The sequence below is a fragment of the Budorcas taxicolor genome, chromosome 1, assembly GCF_023091745.1.
Source record: "Budorcas taxicolor isolate Tak-1 chromosome 1, Takin1.1, whole genome shotgun sequence".
NCBI lineage: Eukaryota > Metazoa > Chordata > Mammalia > Artiodactyla > Bovidae > Budorcas > Budorcas taxicolor.
Window position 1 is genome coordinate 4,519,165 of NC_068910.1, and position 15,276 is coordinate 4,534,440.

The 15,276-nt window shown below is 60.8% G+C and overlaps 1 protein-coding gene across 1 annotated transcript in view; it reads right to left on the reverse strand.

The window, feature by feature from the left end:
- PLXND1 (plexin D1) overlaps window positions 1–15,276 on the reverse strand; it is a 48,703-nt gene that overhangs the window by 23,790 nt on the left and 9,637 nt on the right. The window contains exons 2-8 of the mRNA XM_052660632.1: window positions 7,266–7,442; window positions 4,417–4,548; window positions 4,069–4,169; window positions 3,855–3,984; window positions 2,467–2,644; window positions 2,202–2,310; window positions 1,679–1,781 (exon numbers count right to left, since the gene is read on the reverse strand). Coding sequence (XP_052516592.1) covers window positions 1,679–1,781; window positions 2,202–2,310; window positions 2,467–2,644; window positions 3,855–3,984; window positions 4,069–4,169; window positions 4,417–4,548; window positions 7,266–7,442 — 930 coding nt within the window. The remainder of the gene's footprint in view (window positions 1–1,678; window positions 1,782–2,201; window positions 2,311–2,466; window positions 2,645–3,854; window positions 3,985–4,068; window positions 4,170–4,416; window positions 4,549–7,265; window positions 7,443–15,276) is intronic.

The window sequence follows — 15,276 nt, forward strand, 5'->3', positions numbered from 1 at the left end:
TTCTCCCTCTGGACTACCATAATCCTCTGAGACAGGCCCTCTCTGTGCCCCCAACGCATCTCTGACCCGCAGGCCTCAGCAAGGTGGGGCGGGGAGGGGGTGTATCCCTGGGGGTGCTGGTCCAGAAACACTTCCAGGCTGGTGAGCTCCTATGCGTCTGCCAGAACCTGGCAGAAGGTTCCCCTCCTGGAGAAGTCCTCCCAGCTGAGGGGCCACCCACAGCGTGTTGGGTACGGAGCTGGTGTCGCTCCGGATCCCCCTTTGAGACAGGCCCCCTTTCACAGACGGGAAGACGGGCACAGAGAGGTGTGGCGGCCTGCCCAGGGTCACACAGCCACGACTCACGCCTCAGGCTCTTGCATCCATGATGGGGAGGGCAGAACTGTGTCTGATCGGCTGCTTCCCCAGTGGGCACCAGGTTGCTTCCTAGGGATGCAGGCTAGACCTCAGTGACCTCTCCCTGCTGGGAGCCAGGGGTTACGCTGACTACCTCAACTGTGCCATTTGGAAAATGAGTGGGAACTCCTCTTTCCTGGAGAGACGAGCTGCAGGCAAGAACCTGGTACCTCACCCTGATCCTCTCACGGCCCTGATACGAGACGGAAGATCCAGCGGGCGGGCCTGACGGGGGATGAGCTGGCATATGACCTGGCACCATCCCGGGCCAGCCAACCCAGCCTGGCACCCAACGCAGTCCAGCCATCCCACCTCAACCAGTCTCGGGAGTCCTGCCCAGTCGTCCCTGGCACAAGGCTGGGACGGCCATAGAAGCTCTATGGTAAAGACGTGAAGCCACCCCGCAAGTGACCACAGTCAAACCAGCCAGCGGCAAGGTACGTGGCACCTCGGCCTGTGTCTCTGCCCGTCCCCGCCCTCCCCAACACGCCCGCCCCGTGTAACTGATGGCATGCTGTCCCCTAGCTCAGGGCGCCATCAGGCCAGCCAAACAGGAGGACCTGGGAACCTGCGGCTCTGGAGGTCACTCGCTTTCTCCACCCAGCGAGAGCCACAGCAATCCCCGGCCCTGGGGCCCCAGTGCCTGTGGGAGACGGAGGCTGGGGTCTTTCGGCCCAGCCCCTGACTTGGGGAAGCGGGGAGAACATGGGCTGCCAACAAGAGGGATTTTGATTCAAGGCCTGGTACTCCCTGACCTGCGAGGGTTGCGGAAAACTTTGAAGATAAAATTGAAAATCAGTATGATGTGCAAGAAGGGGCCTTGTCCTAAAAGGCTGGAAGTGCAAACAGGCGCAGGCTTTCTGGGGGTCAGCTGAGCTAAAAGTATGGGCTTTCACCCCAAAATGCCATGTTGAAGAACTGGTCTCCAGGGGACAGTCAAGGCCATGCAATGCCCTGCACGTATCAGAACACAAAAAAGAAAGAGGCGCGCTCAGCACGTCCGACAACAGCGGATTGGAGGGGCTTCCCTGGTGGCTCAGATGGTGAAGAATCTGCCTGCAATGCAGGAGACCCGGGTTCAATCCCCGGGTTGGGAAGAACCCCTGGAGAAGAGAATGGCAACAGGGGATTGGTCACATGCACTGTGACGAGCCCAGCACGGCGGCTGTTAAAGTCGGAGCCAAAGAAGACACTGTAACGACACGGAAATGTTCTCAACGTGCTAAATGAAAAAAAAAAAAAAGAACAGTGGAGGCAGAGGGCACCCCTGGGCCTGGCTTACCGTGGGATTTGGCGAGGCCTCACACCGAGACTGGTTGGAGACACAGGCGTGCTGCTGGGCGCACCAGAAACAGGGCCACTGTGCCGACAGGCAGCTGGTGCAACTGAAAGACAGGGGGGGCTCCCCTCAGCTACCTGGCCCCCCATCCCTGTGCCCAGCAGCGGGGACCCAGGACACAGATCCCAGCACAGTGAAACCAGGTCTTGCTCAACATCAGAGCTGTCCAGAGGGGCTGGGCATTTTGTAAGGTAATGAGCTCCCCAGTGCAGGAGGTATGTAAGGAGGAGACAGGCAAGCAGGGCCTCCAGGGGGCTAATCAAAGCACTTTTCTGAGCGTCGACTAGCCTGGGTGCTCACAGACGTCGGGCACACTGGGTGATGAGAGTTTGTTGCACAAATGAGCCGTCAGGTGAATAGCCAAGGGTCCCGTCTGTGTCTGTGACACCACCATTTTTCTTGAGGAGCTTCCCCGAGAGCAAAGCCTCCTGCCCCCACCGGCAGCTAGTCCCGACACCCCACTCACGCTGTGTGTGGGTACACCTGCCCAACCCGGCCGCAGTCGTAGATGGTGAAGCTGGCCCTGACGATGCTCTGCCCCTGGACCCTCACCGACATCTCGACGGTCACGTGGTCTGGAACAGAGCAGGGCGTCCAGGGAGAGAAGGACAAGGGGACACGGGGGGCCCACCGACACCAGCAGCTGTGCCGTCAGGAGCCCCCACGCCTGAGAGTCCACCGTCCGAGGGCCCCATCAGCCGCCCCTGCACCCCGGGCCAAGAGGCGCCTACCTTGGTGGGGCGGGAAGGGCGGGAACTGATCCCTGGGCAGGAGGTTGCAGTAGGCGAGCTGGTGGCCGAAGGCTGGGCCCGGGACCCGAGCCACCGTGCGGACGCCGCGGCCGTAGTCACAGGCCATCTCCATGCCGCTGAGGCCCGGCAGGCTCCCCGAGATCTGCAGGATCATACCCTGGAGGCCAGGGACCCTTACCTGGGGGTGCGGGGGGTGGCGGAGGCCACGCCACGCACCGCCCCACCCCCACCCCGGAACCTGGGGAGAAGAGGTTGGTCAGTAGCCTTGACTCCAGGGCCACAGGGATGAGGGCCTCAGTTTCCCCCTCTGCAGAGTGAAACTGACCATCTTGCAGGAGCCAGAGGCCATGTACAACCCAGCCCCTGACCTTGGATGCTAGCCTCTTAACACTCTCTCAGTCATGAGTCTTGCCCCCACCCCAGGGCCTTGCAATGGTGGATCCCTCTGCCCAGATGCTCCCGCTGGCTTCCTATCGCTGCTTGGATGTTATCTTGCAGTGAGCCCCCCGCCACCCCGACCTGATCTAAAATGTCAATACTAGCCCCTGCCAGGCTGCGTGCTCTGTTCCCTGTCCTCTGCTTGGCTTCCTTCTTCTCCACAGCACTTATCAGCATCTTGGCATTCTATCTTGTTTCCGCTCTCTCCTCTGGGAGTGTGTCCACCCCTCAAGGGCCAGCGGTTGCCTCTCTTGTTCGCTGCTGTGTCCCAAAGTCCAGGGCTGTACATGGCACAGAGTAGGTGCTCAGCAACACCTACTGTTATTGATGAATGACTGAATGAATGGATGGATGGACAAAGCCCCGGACTGCCTGCTTGACCAGACGACGTATGTGCAGGATTATGATGTGTAACGACGGGGAGCGGGGAGCACGGGAGCCCCAGCTCCTGTCGGTCATCAGAACCATCACGTGACAGACGAGGACGTCTGCCCCAGAGAAGTCTCTGAGGGCAGGACTGGGGTGGAGGGCACCCAAGCCTGTCTGCCCCTCAGCTCCTGCTCCCTGGAATCCCCTGCACCGAGGCTGTCTGCTACAGGTAAGCAGGGAGCCAGCTGCGGCAGGCCTAGGCATTCCTGGACATGGATTGTGGGGCCAGGGGGGCAGCTACTTGAATTCAACTCCCAGCTTGGGCACTTCCTCACTGTATAATCTTGAACAAGTCACTTTACCGCTCTGTGTCTCAGTTTCCCCATCTGTATGATGAGGATGTTAAGAGCACCCAGGCACTGGTCTCATCATCTGCCTCCAGGTCCCTGGGGCGCCACACCCAGGAGGCTCCACCTGTCGGGTCTGGGTGCCAGGGGAAGGGCTGCTCTCTACCCGCATCCCTGAGCCCGGAGCTGGGGTCCTGGCCCCACCAGACTCACCGGGTACTCCTGGTGCACGTTGATCTCAGCCGGCAGGACGGTCATGGCGGGGCAGCGGCTGGGGCCCGCGCTGGCACTGGTCCAGAAGTGTGGCTGGCTGGAGTTGGCGCAGTCCTGCCGCAGAGTGCACCTGGGACGCCCGGCGCAGGTCAGGGTCTGGGGTGCCCCCACCCCCGAGGCCTCCCGGGCCCAGCCTGTGCCCCAGGGGCCTCACCGCGTCTCCAGGGTGCACCAGCCGCAGTAGGCATCGGCCGCGCCCACGCAGTCCCCGCAGGTGGTGTGCGCGGCGCACGCGGCAACCTTCACCCTGGCCATCTGGAGACAGGCAGGGGGGCCCAGCTTAGCGGGGGAGGGGCAGCCAGGTGAGGGCTGGGAGAGGCTGGGGAAACTGAGGCTGTCACGGCGTGGGGGGTGCAGGGAACAAGGCTTCCCTGCAGAGGCCAAGGCAGGCCTGAAGGGAGGGGGCGACGCTTCCGGCAGGAGCAGCCGCTCTCGTGCAGAGGCAAGGGGGGCTGGGGCTCAGCGCATCCTGGGGCTTCGTCAGGCTGAGGCCCGGCCATACCTGGTGGGACGTCATCAGATACAGGTAACCAGGGTCCACGGGGTCAAACTGCATCACGTGGTGCACAGGCTCCCCGTATGCCACCGTCACCACCTTCCGGCTCACCACCTGCATGCTCTCATTCAGGTTGATCTGGGGGGGGTGCGGAGGGGGCTGGCCGTCAGGGGATGGGGCACCAGGAGGGCGTCCCCAGGTAGGGGCAGGCTGGGGACCGGCCCTGTGGGGGGCGGGCGGGCTGCCCTAAGCTTGGGAGTCTCAGCCTCGGGCCCTTCCAGGACTGGCGGTGGCAGCCGGCCCCCACACTTTGTCCTCTGTTGTGCGCCCCTCCCCCCAGGAACCCCCACTCCCTGCCCTCACCAGCACGTCCTACCCTGGTATGCACAGGGCCGGGCTTCACAGTTAAGAAAACATTCTCTGGGAGGCTGTGGGCATCATGCCAGGGAGTGGGGACCTGGGTTTGAATTCTGGCCTTGACATTTACAAGCTGCACAGGCCCGAGCCATGCGAGTCACTTCCCCTCTCTGAGCTCACGGGGCTGAGGATGGCACCCGCCCCGCGGGGCCGTGGGGCGTGCTGGGGAAGAGGCAGGCGAAGCGCTGCTGGGGCCAGGCCCCGGAGAGGCGGCAGGCCCACTGGTCTCACCCCTCCCCTCTCACACGCCCATCTCACAGATGAGGAAACTGAGGCCCAGAGGAGCCAAGGGACTTGGCAAGAGTCCTAAAAGGAAGATGCCTCAGGGTCACGATGGAGGTCTAGGTCCATCTGACCCCAGATCCAAGGCTGGGGTCCAATGTCCAGGCAGGAGAAGGACCAGGACTAGCTGGGGTCTGGAAGCTTCTCTGGCTGAGGGCCCCTCTGCACGGCCCCCAGAGACCTGACAAGGCTGGTCAGAGACTCCTCAAACTGCTCTTCTCTGCTGATCTCACATTCCATGTTGCCTTGTCAAGGCCTTGTCAAGCTCTGAGCTGGGGCGAGGGGGCCTCCAACCCCCCAGTCCTCCTCCGTGGGCTCCAGAACCTTTAACAGCTGCTCCTGCTTGTGGAATCAATGTGTTCTGGCATTCGGGGCCCTGACCGTCCACCCCATCTTATTCCACAAGCCTCCTCTCTAGTCACTAAACCCAACTCAACATCCAGCCCCCATGTCTTCTCCCTGCTGTGCTCCGGTCTCAAACACCTTCCTCTCCCCCTTGGGCCGGGAGCGGTCCTCCCAATGTCTTCAGCAAAACAGCCTCCCTGACGCCCCCTCACACCCTAAACTGCAATTACTCTCTCCCCAGCCCCTGGGACACTCCTCATCCCAAGCGGCCTCTTGGCAGAGTCTGTCCCAGGCAGCTTGGCCCCCTGAGTCCCCCAGGCATCCAGCAGACATGTTTCCACTCTTTCCAAAGTCTACCAAGCACCTGGCATGCTCTGGGGCCTGGGCTGGGGGCTGTGATCAAAGCCTCAAGTGAGGCTAGAGTGGGCAGCAGATGAGCGGGCATGAAGCAGGGTGGTGGGTACAGAGGTAAGGACTGAGGGGCAGGGCAGCCTCTGAGCTGACTGGACTTGGATTCCTCCCGGTTCCTGCTGTGTGGGCTTCCCTGATGGCTCAGCTGGTAAAGAATCCACCCGTGATGCGGGAGACCTGGATTCGATCCCTGGGTTGGGAAGATCCCCTGGAGAAGGGAAAGGCTACCCACTCCAGTATTCTGGCCTGGAGAATTCCATGGACTATACAGTCCATGAGGCCGCAGAGAGTCAGACATGACAGTGACTTTCACTTTCCCCGCTATGTGACTTTGGGACACTCGGTTCCCCTCGCAGAACCTCAGTGTCCTCATCTGTGAAATGGGGATCACGGCTCTGCCTCCCTCGAAGCAATGTGAGAATTAAACGTGAGGATGCCCGTGATGTGCCTGTTGAGGCTGGGTAGACAGTGGCGCCTAATAACTGCGGCCTCATGGGCTGTGGTCGGGGAGACTCCTGGACAGATGAGGAAACTGCCCCAGGTCCTGCAGCTGGGAGGGCGAGAGCCAGGAGCCACATGCAAGTGTTTGACCCCGAGCACAAGCCCCCCGGTCTATGGACCTTCAGTGGAAGCTGTGAAGGTGGAGAAGGCCCCCTGCCCCTGCTCCCATGACTGGGGTCTCCCCCAGGGATGTCAGCAACTGGGGTCCCGGGGCCGGGCAGGCTGGGACTCTGACCCCCACTGCTCACCACCAGCCTGTGGCGTCTGCCCGGGGAAGCTGAGCGAATTGCATTGTCAGATCTGAATCAATTAGACCAGGGCCTGGTGCACGTCGGAGCCAGGCCAGACGGCTGATGCTCTGGACAGGCCGGGGGTGGGAGGTGGCTGGAGGGCCACCCAGGGTCCATGCCCTCCCCTGGGACCGCTTAGTAGGGAGACTGACTCCTCTCACCCAGCTCTCGGCATCTCGGGGGCAGGAAGCATTACCTGCAGAAACCAGTCACCTTGGTTGGGAGCTGGGGCATCCTCAGAGGCTGGTGGAGGAACGGAGGAAACGGGGGAAAGGGGAAGACCCTCACTTGCCAGGCTACGGCCTCCCCCACCCCCTGTCAGAGCCCGGCAAGAGCCTTGAGAGGCTGAACTTTCAGCCTTTGACGGCTGGGGACACTGAAGCTGGGAGAGAACACCTTCACTGCTCCAGGTCAAACAGCCTGCCAAGTGGCAGAGCCCAGAGACTTGAACACAGATCCGCCAGCTTCTGAAGCCGGGTCCTGGAGGCCCCCAGAGACAGGCCCCCTGAGCTCTGCTTCCCTCGTCTGCATGACGGGAACTCACTGGTGTGAACCGGAGTGGAAGGAACAGACGTGGAAGACGCCGTCTAACCTGTGGGCCCCCCGTACCTTCAGCAGCCGCCCGCTGACCGTGCCCAGGAAGACCACGGTGTAGTTGCCCACACTGGCCACGGCCACAGAGGAGAGGCCCGGCGCTCGGAACACGGGCAAGGCCTTCAGGGGCTGCAGGACGGACAGCGGGTGCTGCAGGTGGGCGGCCCCGCAATCCAGCTGCTCTGGCTGCAGCTGCAAGAGAGACAGCGCGTCAGACCACGGTTCCAGAACCTTTTGCAGCTCCCAGCCTCCCTCGGCCAGCCGGGACCTCCGGCCGCCGCCTCCGAGGTTTCAAAGTCCTGCTCCTGCTCTGCGCTGGGCTCAGGCCCCAATGCAAGCAGGACCACGTCTCCGAGCCCAGGTCAACCCCTGCCCTTGGTTTCAGTCATGGAGCTGCCCCTAGCAGAGGGGTCCGTCCCAGGTACACAGGAGCTGGCCAGGAAGGGTCATGTGAGGGAGGCAACCTCTGCCCCAACTGACTTCCTGATACCCAAGAGGTGTCCATCATGTCTGGCTGGGTCTCCATAGCAACCATGGGGTTTTTCTCCCCTCCGCCAGATTCCTGCTCTGACCCCAGCAACCCCCACCCCCCAGCTTCCCAACAGGTTACTAGACAAAGGTTGAGGGCCTCCCCAAACTGAGGCGCCAACACACATCCCTTCATCTGCCCACGTTACAGATGGGCAAGTCGAGGCCAGGGGTGTCCAAATGCACACTCCTGCATCCACGTCAGCCCCAGCTCACAGGGGCAGGATGATCTTTTGCAGGTTTCTTGTGCAATTTGCACAAAAATACAACACAGGCCTCCAGGAAGTGCCTCTGAGAAGGCAACTGTGCAGATCCACCAGGATGTGGACACAGGGTGGTCTGGGAGAGTGGATGGCAGGGACGGACAGGATGGCGTGCACCACCCCGGCAGGGACGGCCCAGCCCGGGAGACACCACAGACCTACACTGGTGGGGAAGGAGACTCTGGCTGAGAAAACTCACAGGGCGTCACGGGGCCTTTCTGGTAAGAGGGGTGCATAAACATCACCAGTCACGGCAGCACACGCACCACAGGCCACGCTTGCTGGGAACGGACCCTGCACCAGGCCTGTGGTTTGCTCAGTCCTGGCCCCACTCTGAGATCCCATGTCACAGATGGGGTAACTGAGGCTCAGCAGGGACGTGGCCCGCTCCAGGTCACTGGCTGTGACGTCAGGCCACCAGGACTAAAGCAGGCAGGACTGGCTTTATGGCACGGCTTCAGAGAGAAGCTTTCCTCCCTTACCTGTGCTTTCCTGCATGCTGAAGCCACCAGTGATGTGCCCACATGGGTTTTGTACACAATCTCGGCTAGTGTTCAAAAGCAAACCATGAATACCAGGTCCTTCATTCTTGGAAAAATAAACACAGCTGAGCCCTGAGCCCAGAGATGAGGTGGGGCTGGGGAGGGCCCCGGGGCCACAACCCATCACAGGGTGGCCTTCCGCAGGAGAGTTAGGGGCGACCTGAGCAAGTCACGTCACTCCCGAGCCTCGGTTTACCAAGCTGTGAAGTGGGCGCATCTGGGACTTCCTGGGTAAGTCCAGTGGTTGAGAATTTGCCTGCCAGTGCAGGTGACGCATGTTCGATCCCTAGACTGGGAAGACCCCGGACACTTCGGAGCAACGGAGCCCATGCGGCCCAACTACTGAACTTGTCTGTAGTCCAGAGCCTGAGCTCTGCAACAAGAGAAGCCACCTCAACGCGAAGCCCCAGCACCGCAACGGGCTTCAGAAAGCCCGCGCGCAGCAGTGAAGGCCCAGCACAGCCAGAACTAAAGACATGAACAACTTTTCAAAAACCTTAAAAAAAACCAACACTGGTGCATCTCCAGCGCCCCCCTCACAGGCACGTGGATCAGACAGTTCACTGTGGAGCGCCAGCATACAGCGTGGCCCACGGTCAACGCCCCAGAAGTGTGAACTGACACTATTGCTGTTTCAGACGTGATGGTCCCTGACATGACTGTTACCAAGTGGAATTTAGGGGTAAATCATGCCTGCCTCAGAAGCTTTCTCACCTGGACCCCCGGGACCACGTCAAGACCGCCGTCTTCCCATAAAGGAGGCTCTCCTGGCTGGCCCCTGCTCTCTGGGCTGACCCTGTCCTCAACATTTCCCCCCGAACAGAGGTGGCGAGCGAGCCCTGTAAAGGTGCGGAGCGCTCCTCTGCAGAGAGGTCTCAAACCATCCCTCTCTGATGGTTGATGAGATACTGAGAATAAGCCTCACATCCTAAACCTCCCTCACACCCCTCCCAGGGGCCTGAGGAGCCGGGGCCCGTCTCTTACCCTCCCCCCCTCGACTCCAGCCACGGGCCTTGTCTCTGCCCCTCGGTCCAAGCTGGGTCCTGCCCCAGGGCCTTTGCACGTGTCAGTCCCTCGGCCTCGGATGCCGCCGCCCACACTGTCTTATCACTTTTCGCCCCTCATCTTCCAGCTTCGGACCGAACCTATCTGACTCATCCTCTGTGTTCATCGCAGGGTCTGAGTTGGGGGACGGCCCTGGAAGGCGGTGGCCTGCTCCTCTTCCCAGGGCCCACTTCCCTTCCCGGGGCTGCAGGGAAGAGGTAAGGCAGCAAGCAGCCAGGAGAGTGGGCACCTGGGCCCCAGACCTTCACGAGGACGCCTTCCCCAGGGATTGCGTAACTTCTCTTTCCTGGATACGGATGACGGGCGTCATTAAATAACACGTTGTTCTAAAATTAACATTGCAAACCCTGGCCCAGGGGACGCAAGCTTCCTCCCTGCATTCTGGGGGCAGCAGGGGGGCAGGAAGGGCCACCTGGGAGGCCCGGGGGACACCTTTGGGGTTTTCCAAGATGTGGGTCCCTGGTCCAGCAGGGTGGGGGGTCCTGGGAACCGCATGGACCAGGGTGATTTGCGGGCCAGGGCGGCAGAGAGGGCCAGGCGGGGCAGCCTGGGAATCTGACTGGCCTGCCCGCCCCAAAGTGCAGAGCCATTAATTCTGCACCGGAGGAATTCTCTAAAAAGCCTTTCCTCTGACTTTTTTTTTTCCTTATCCTAAAAATAAAATTAAAAAAAAAAAAGTTTAAAGGAGAAGTCACCCATTGGCTGCTCACTGCGCGATCTGTAATCTGAGGGGGAGGCTGGCTCCCCGGCCGCCAGGGGAAATCACAAGGCTTCAACTGCCTCAAAAAGGGAAGCTGGACACGCACGTCCAGTGGGCAGGCGAGCGAGGCCTCTGCTCTTGGGGCGATACGGCCCGGGAAAGGGGGTCAGCGGGCTCTGGGGACCTGGCGGCCGGCCGTCCCAAGTGTGGCCTCAGCCGAACTCGGTCTCCAAGGGGTGGCAGTCGGCTCCAAGGTCCAAAATACCGCCTGCCCTGACCCTGTGACATGGCCTGAAATTCCTCCGTCAGCACCGGCCCGCCTTCGAGTCTCACCCGGCCTTGGTCTTTCACAACACCAATTCCCCAGTGCAGGGGGAGGGCTGGGCGCCCACAGCGGCCTCCTCCAACCCATGGGGGCCACCTTCCCAGCACAGGACTGGCCAGCCCCTCCCTGGCTCCTGGCCGCCCTGGGTCAAGCTGGCACTCAAGGCCTGGGTGAGCTGGCTCCTGCCAGCGGCTCCAGCCTGGAGTCTCACTTCTCTCTCTGCCTTGACCCTGGCTCCCACCACACTAGTCTCTGCCCTTTCTCAAATGTGGCCACGCTTTCCTCCCAGGGCAGCTGAACCTTCATAATGCTGTTCCTTCAGCAACCAACGCCCTCCCAAACCTCTGAGCCCCTGGACCCCCCTTGGCCCTCTAGTCCCGACCCTTGCCGCTCCTTTGCTGGGTGCGCCCAGGCAGCAAGCTTTCAGCCCGCCTTCAAGATGCAGCTCCAAAAAAAAAAAAAAAAAAAACCAACCACCTCTCCCCTCCTCTGTGCTGCTCACCACTTTGATTCCTCCATGAGCTCCTTTAGGAGGAGACTGTGCCCCGGGTTTAACTAAAGAAAGGAAACTAGCTTTGACTAAAGTGTGAATGACTGTACGCAGCTGCTTCTTTGCCAAGCAGAAATACTGAGAACAACACCGCCCATGCTGGGTGCTGTTGAACTGAAGGAAAAACACGAGTCAACTGTATGTCGATGGTGTGTGTGACAACACAGGTCTTTGGGGCCAGGCAGCACCTGGCTGCTACCTCTGATTCCTCTGAGAACCTCAGTTTATCCCTCTCGAAAATGGGATGAGCGGCAGGCGGCTGCTGGCCTCAGCTCTTTTCCAGGAGAGTGGAACACTCCCTCCCTTCCCAGGCCGGCTGGCTGCCTCCCGGGGCCAAAGCTCAACTCTGCCCACTCTCACATTAGAGCGCTGACATATTGATTTCACTACCAACTGTAATTGTGTTGACTTTTTCTCCCCAGGAAGCCAGTGGAACAAGAGCATCCAGAGCCTGCTTCTCAGGCCTCCCGCCTCCTGCCTGCAGACCCCACCAAACCTCAGCCCCACGGCAGGTGGCTCCAAGGAGGATGAGGCGTCAACAGCCGACTACAAACCCAGGCGGTTCCGGCCCCGGTGTGGACGACACCGGCTGTGGGGCCTCTGTGTCTGGGAAATGGGGGGTACCTTCCTGCCTCGAGGTTTCTGATTGCTATCGAACCCTGATCCCAGGAAGGTGAGGTTTCACTGCCGAGGAGCCGAAAGAACACGATCGCTTTGGGGCGTGAACAGCAGGCAGCGGGGGGGGCCTGCGCTCATCACAGGGGGCTGGGGCTGGACCGAGACCCTCCCCAACTCTGGCACAGCAGCCAGAAGGAGCCTTCACAGCTGCAAAGCACCATATGCAACGTGCGTCGTGGCTTCAGTCGTGTCCGACTCAGTGTGACCCCATGGGCTGCAGCCCCCCAGGCTCCTCTGTCCATGGGATTCTCTGGGCAAGAACACTGGAGTGGGTGGCCACGCCCTCCTCCATGGGGTCATCGCAATCCAGGGATCAAACCTGCGTCTCTTATGTCTCCTGCATTGGCAGGCGGGTTCTTTACCACTAGCGCCCAAGGGAAGGGTATGCAGGACCTATCCGTACTGTCTTTATAACTTCCTGTAAACCTAAAGTTATTCCGAACTAAACAGTTGTTTAAGAAAAAAAAAACATGGGACATCCTTGGGGGTCCACTGGTTCAGAACCCACCTTGCAATGCAGAGGACGCAGGTTCGATCCCTGGTCAGGGATGTAAGATACCATATGCTGCAGAGCAGCTAAGCCCACACACTGCAACTACTGAGTCTAAGTACCACACTACGGAGTCCGTGTGTCACAACAAAAAATCCCGCATGAAGCAAGAAAGAGCCCATGTGCTGAGACCAAGACCCGACGCAGATGAATAACTAAATCAGTTTTTTTTTTTTTAAAAAAAGAGGGACCTTCCTGGTGGTCCAGTGGTTAAGACTCTGAGCTCCCACTGCAGGCGGCACGAGTTCAATCCCTGGTCAGGGAACTAAGATCCCATGTGCCCAGCTGCGTGGCCATCAGAAAACAAATGAAAAAATGCAAAGCAGGTAGTGCCCCTCCCACAGCTCTACAGCCTTCAGTGGCTCCCCAGTGCCCTCAACATAAACCCAAACTTTGCTCCCGGGCCCTCAAAGCCCTGGTGCACCTGGCCTGCCCCCTGTGGCTCCCCTCAGCCCCTGTCCCCACGGCTCCTTCTCCCTCAGTGTGGGCCTGGGAGGGTGCCCCAAGGACAAGACTGGAGAAGCAGGAGCCAGCAGGGCCCAGCAGGGTAGCAGCGGAGGTCCAGTACTCTCGCCGGGAGAAGTCCATGGACAGAGGACCTTGGAGGGCTACAATCTGCAGGGCTGCAAAGTTAGTGAGCGACCAACACACAGACACACACCACACACACCACACAGACACACACACCACACAGACACACACCCCACACACACACCACACAGACACACACCACACACACCACACAGACACACACACACACACACACACACACACCACACAGACACACCCCACACACACACACCGACACACACACACATACACACCACACAGACACATCCCACACACACACCACACAGACACACACACACACACACCCCCCACACAGACACCCCCCCCACACACACACACCGACACACACACAGACACACACACAGACACACACCACACAGACACACACACCACACAGACACAGAGACACACCACACACACACATTGACACCCCCCACATACACACACACACACACCCCCACACAGACACACCCCCACACACACACTGACACACACACACACACACACACACACACACCCTCCCTCAAAAGGCAGGCCTAGAAACAGGGCACGCACTGAACGCTGCTTCCTGCAGAGCTGAGCTGAGCAACATCTCTCCCAAGCTTCCTCCAAAGCTCTGCGGTTAAAGGGAAAGGTCCCTGAGGCCTCCGAGGGCACCGGTCGGCTCCAGGTTTGAAGCCACCCCTGTGACCCTCAAACCCAAACTCCTCCCAGGCACGTCAGCCTGAGAGGCCTCCCGGGACACAACCCCATTGAGTGACCCTCCATAGAGGGTAAACTGAGGCATGGAAAACCTGGGCTACTGTGTGCGGGCCCTGGGAGGGGGCAGGACAGATCCAGCTCTGGGGGGACTGGCTGGGGGGGTTCTGGCAACAGCCCCCACACCAAGGAGGAGGCTGCCTGCCGCCAAGAGAGGAAATACCAGCACCTCCCCGTTGGCAGTCAAGATGCTCACTTCCTGGGGCAGGGGGCATGCGGGGCAGGGTGGGAAAGAACAGCCAACCAGGCCAGAGGACAAGTCAGTCAGGAGGCCTGGCTCTGAGCCCGGGGGGAAAGCTGGGGAAACTGAGGCACAGAGTGGGCAGAGGTTCCCTTAGGACACGCGGTGCGGTTATCCTGACCTGGCCTGAATCAGGCAGGAAAAACCGGCCAGTGGCAACAGGCACAGCAGCTTGCACGCACCCTTCCAAGCTTCCGCGAGGCCCGCCTCGGTCTCCCGACCCCCTGACCTCTGGAGCAGGTGGGTCACCCAGCGCCAAGGGCTGTGCGGACCAGCCAGCCGGGCCACCCTGAGCACCACATGTCCACCCACCCACAACAGGCACCCCTGACCTGCCAGTCTGAAGGGATGGCCCCAGGCTGGGGTCAGAGGCTGGGCCACACTGCTGACTTGCCACGTGCAGGCGCTAAGCACACTCTCCCAGCGTGTTCCCATTTAACAGGCAGAGAAACTGAGGCTCCTGAAGTGCCAAGTCTCTCAACTCCCTGTGGGCTGCCCCACCCTCACTGAGCTTCCAAGTCCTCATCTGTGAAATGGGGATAGGCCCTGCACCCGCCACAGAGGCTCAGCTCACAGCGGCCCCCAATCCTAGGGGGTGGCTATGTTCCCAATTAGTTCTGCAGGCCACCGGGCAGGGACCAGGATGCTCGAGGACAGGAGGGCCCCCCCAGGAGCAGCGGCTCCCCTGCTCCCTGAAGTCGAGCATCGGAGGCTGGACCATCCGTGCCGCTCTCACCCGGGGCCTGCCTGGGAACTGCCGCTGCGGCCGCTGACTCAAGCAGCCCTTGTTTTGTTAGCTGGACACGGCCCCCTGGACACCCAGCTCCCCCTTCTCGAAGCTGTTTCTCATTCCGGCCCAGCCTGGCCGTGTTTCCAGCCCTCCCCCCCGGGTCCCAGAGGAGCCCAGGACCGATCGGCAGCCAGGATTCAGGCCAAAGTGGCGGGGGCGGGGGCTTGCGGGGTTTGGGCGGGGTGGGGGGGGGGGTGGATGGTTCGCCAGTGGGGGCGGGGCAGCTCCTCGCCCTGGGGGGACGGGTTTGGGTCCCCACTCCTTCCCCTGAAGGGACAAGGGCCAGGAGGAGCTGGGAGCAGCTGTCTCTCCTGGGGACGCTGGGCTCTCCTCCTCCAGGGGCTGAGGGGGCCTGGAGGCTGGAACTCACACCCTCCTCCCCACCCTCCGGGGTGCTGGCCTGGGTCCCAGAGTCATCTTACAACGGCTTGTGACCGCAGCCCAGGGCAGTTGGGCGGGGGGGCC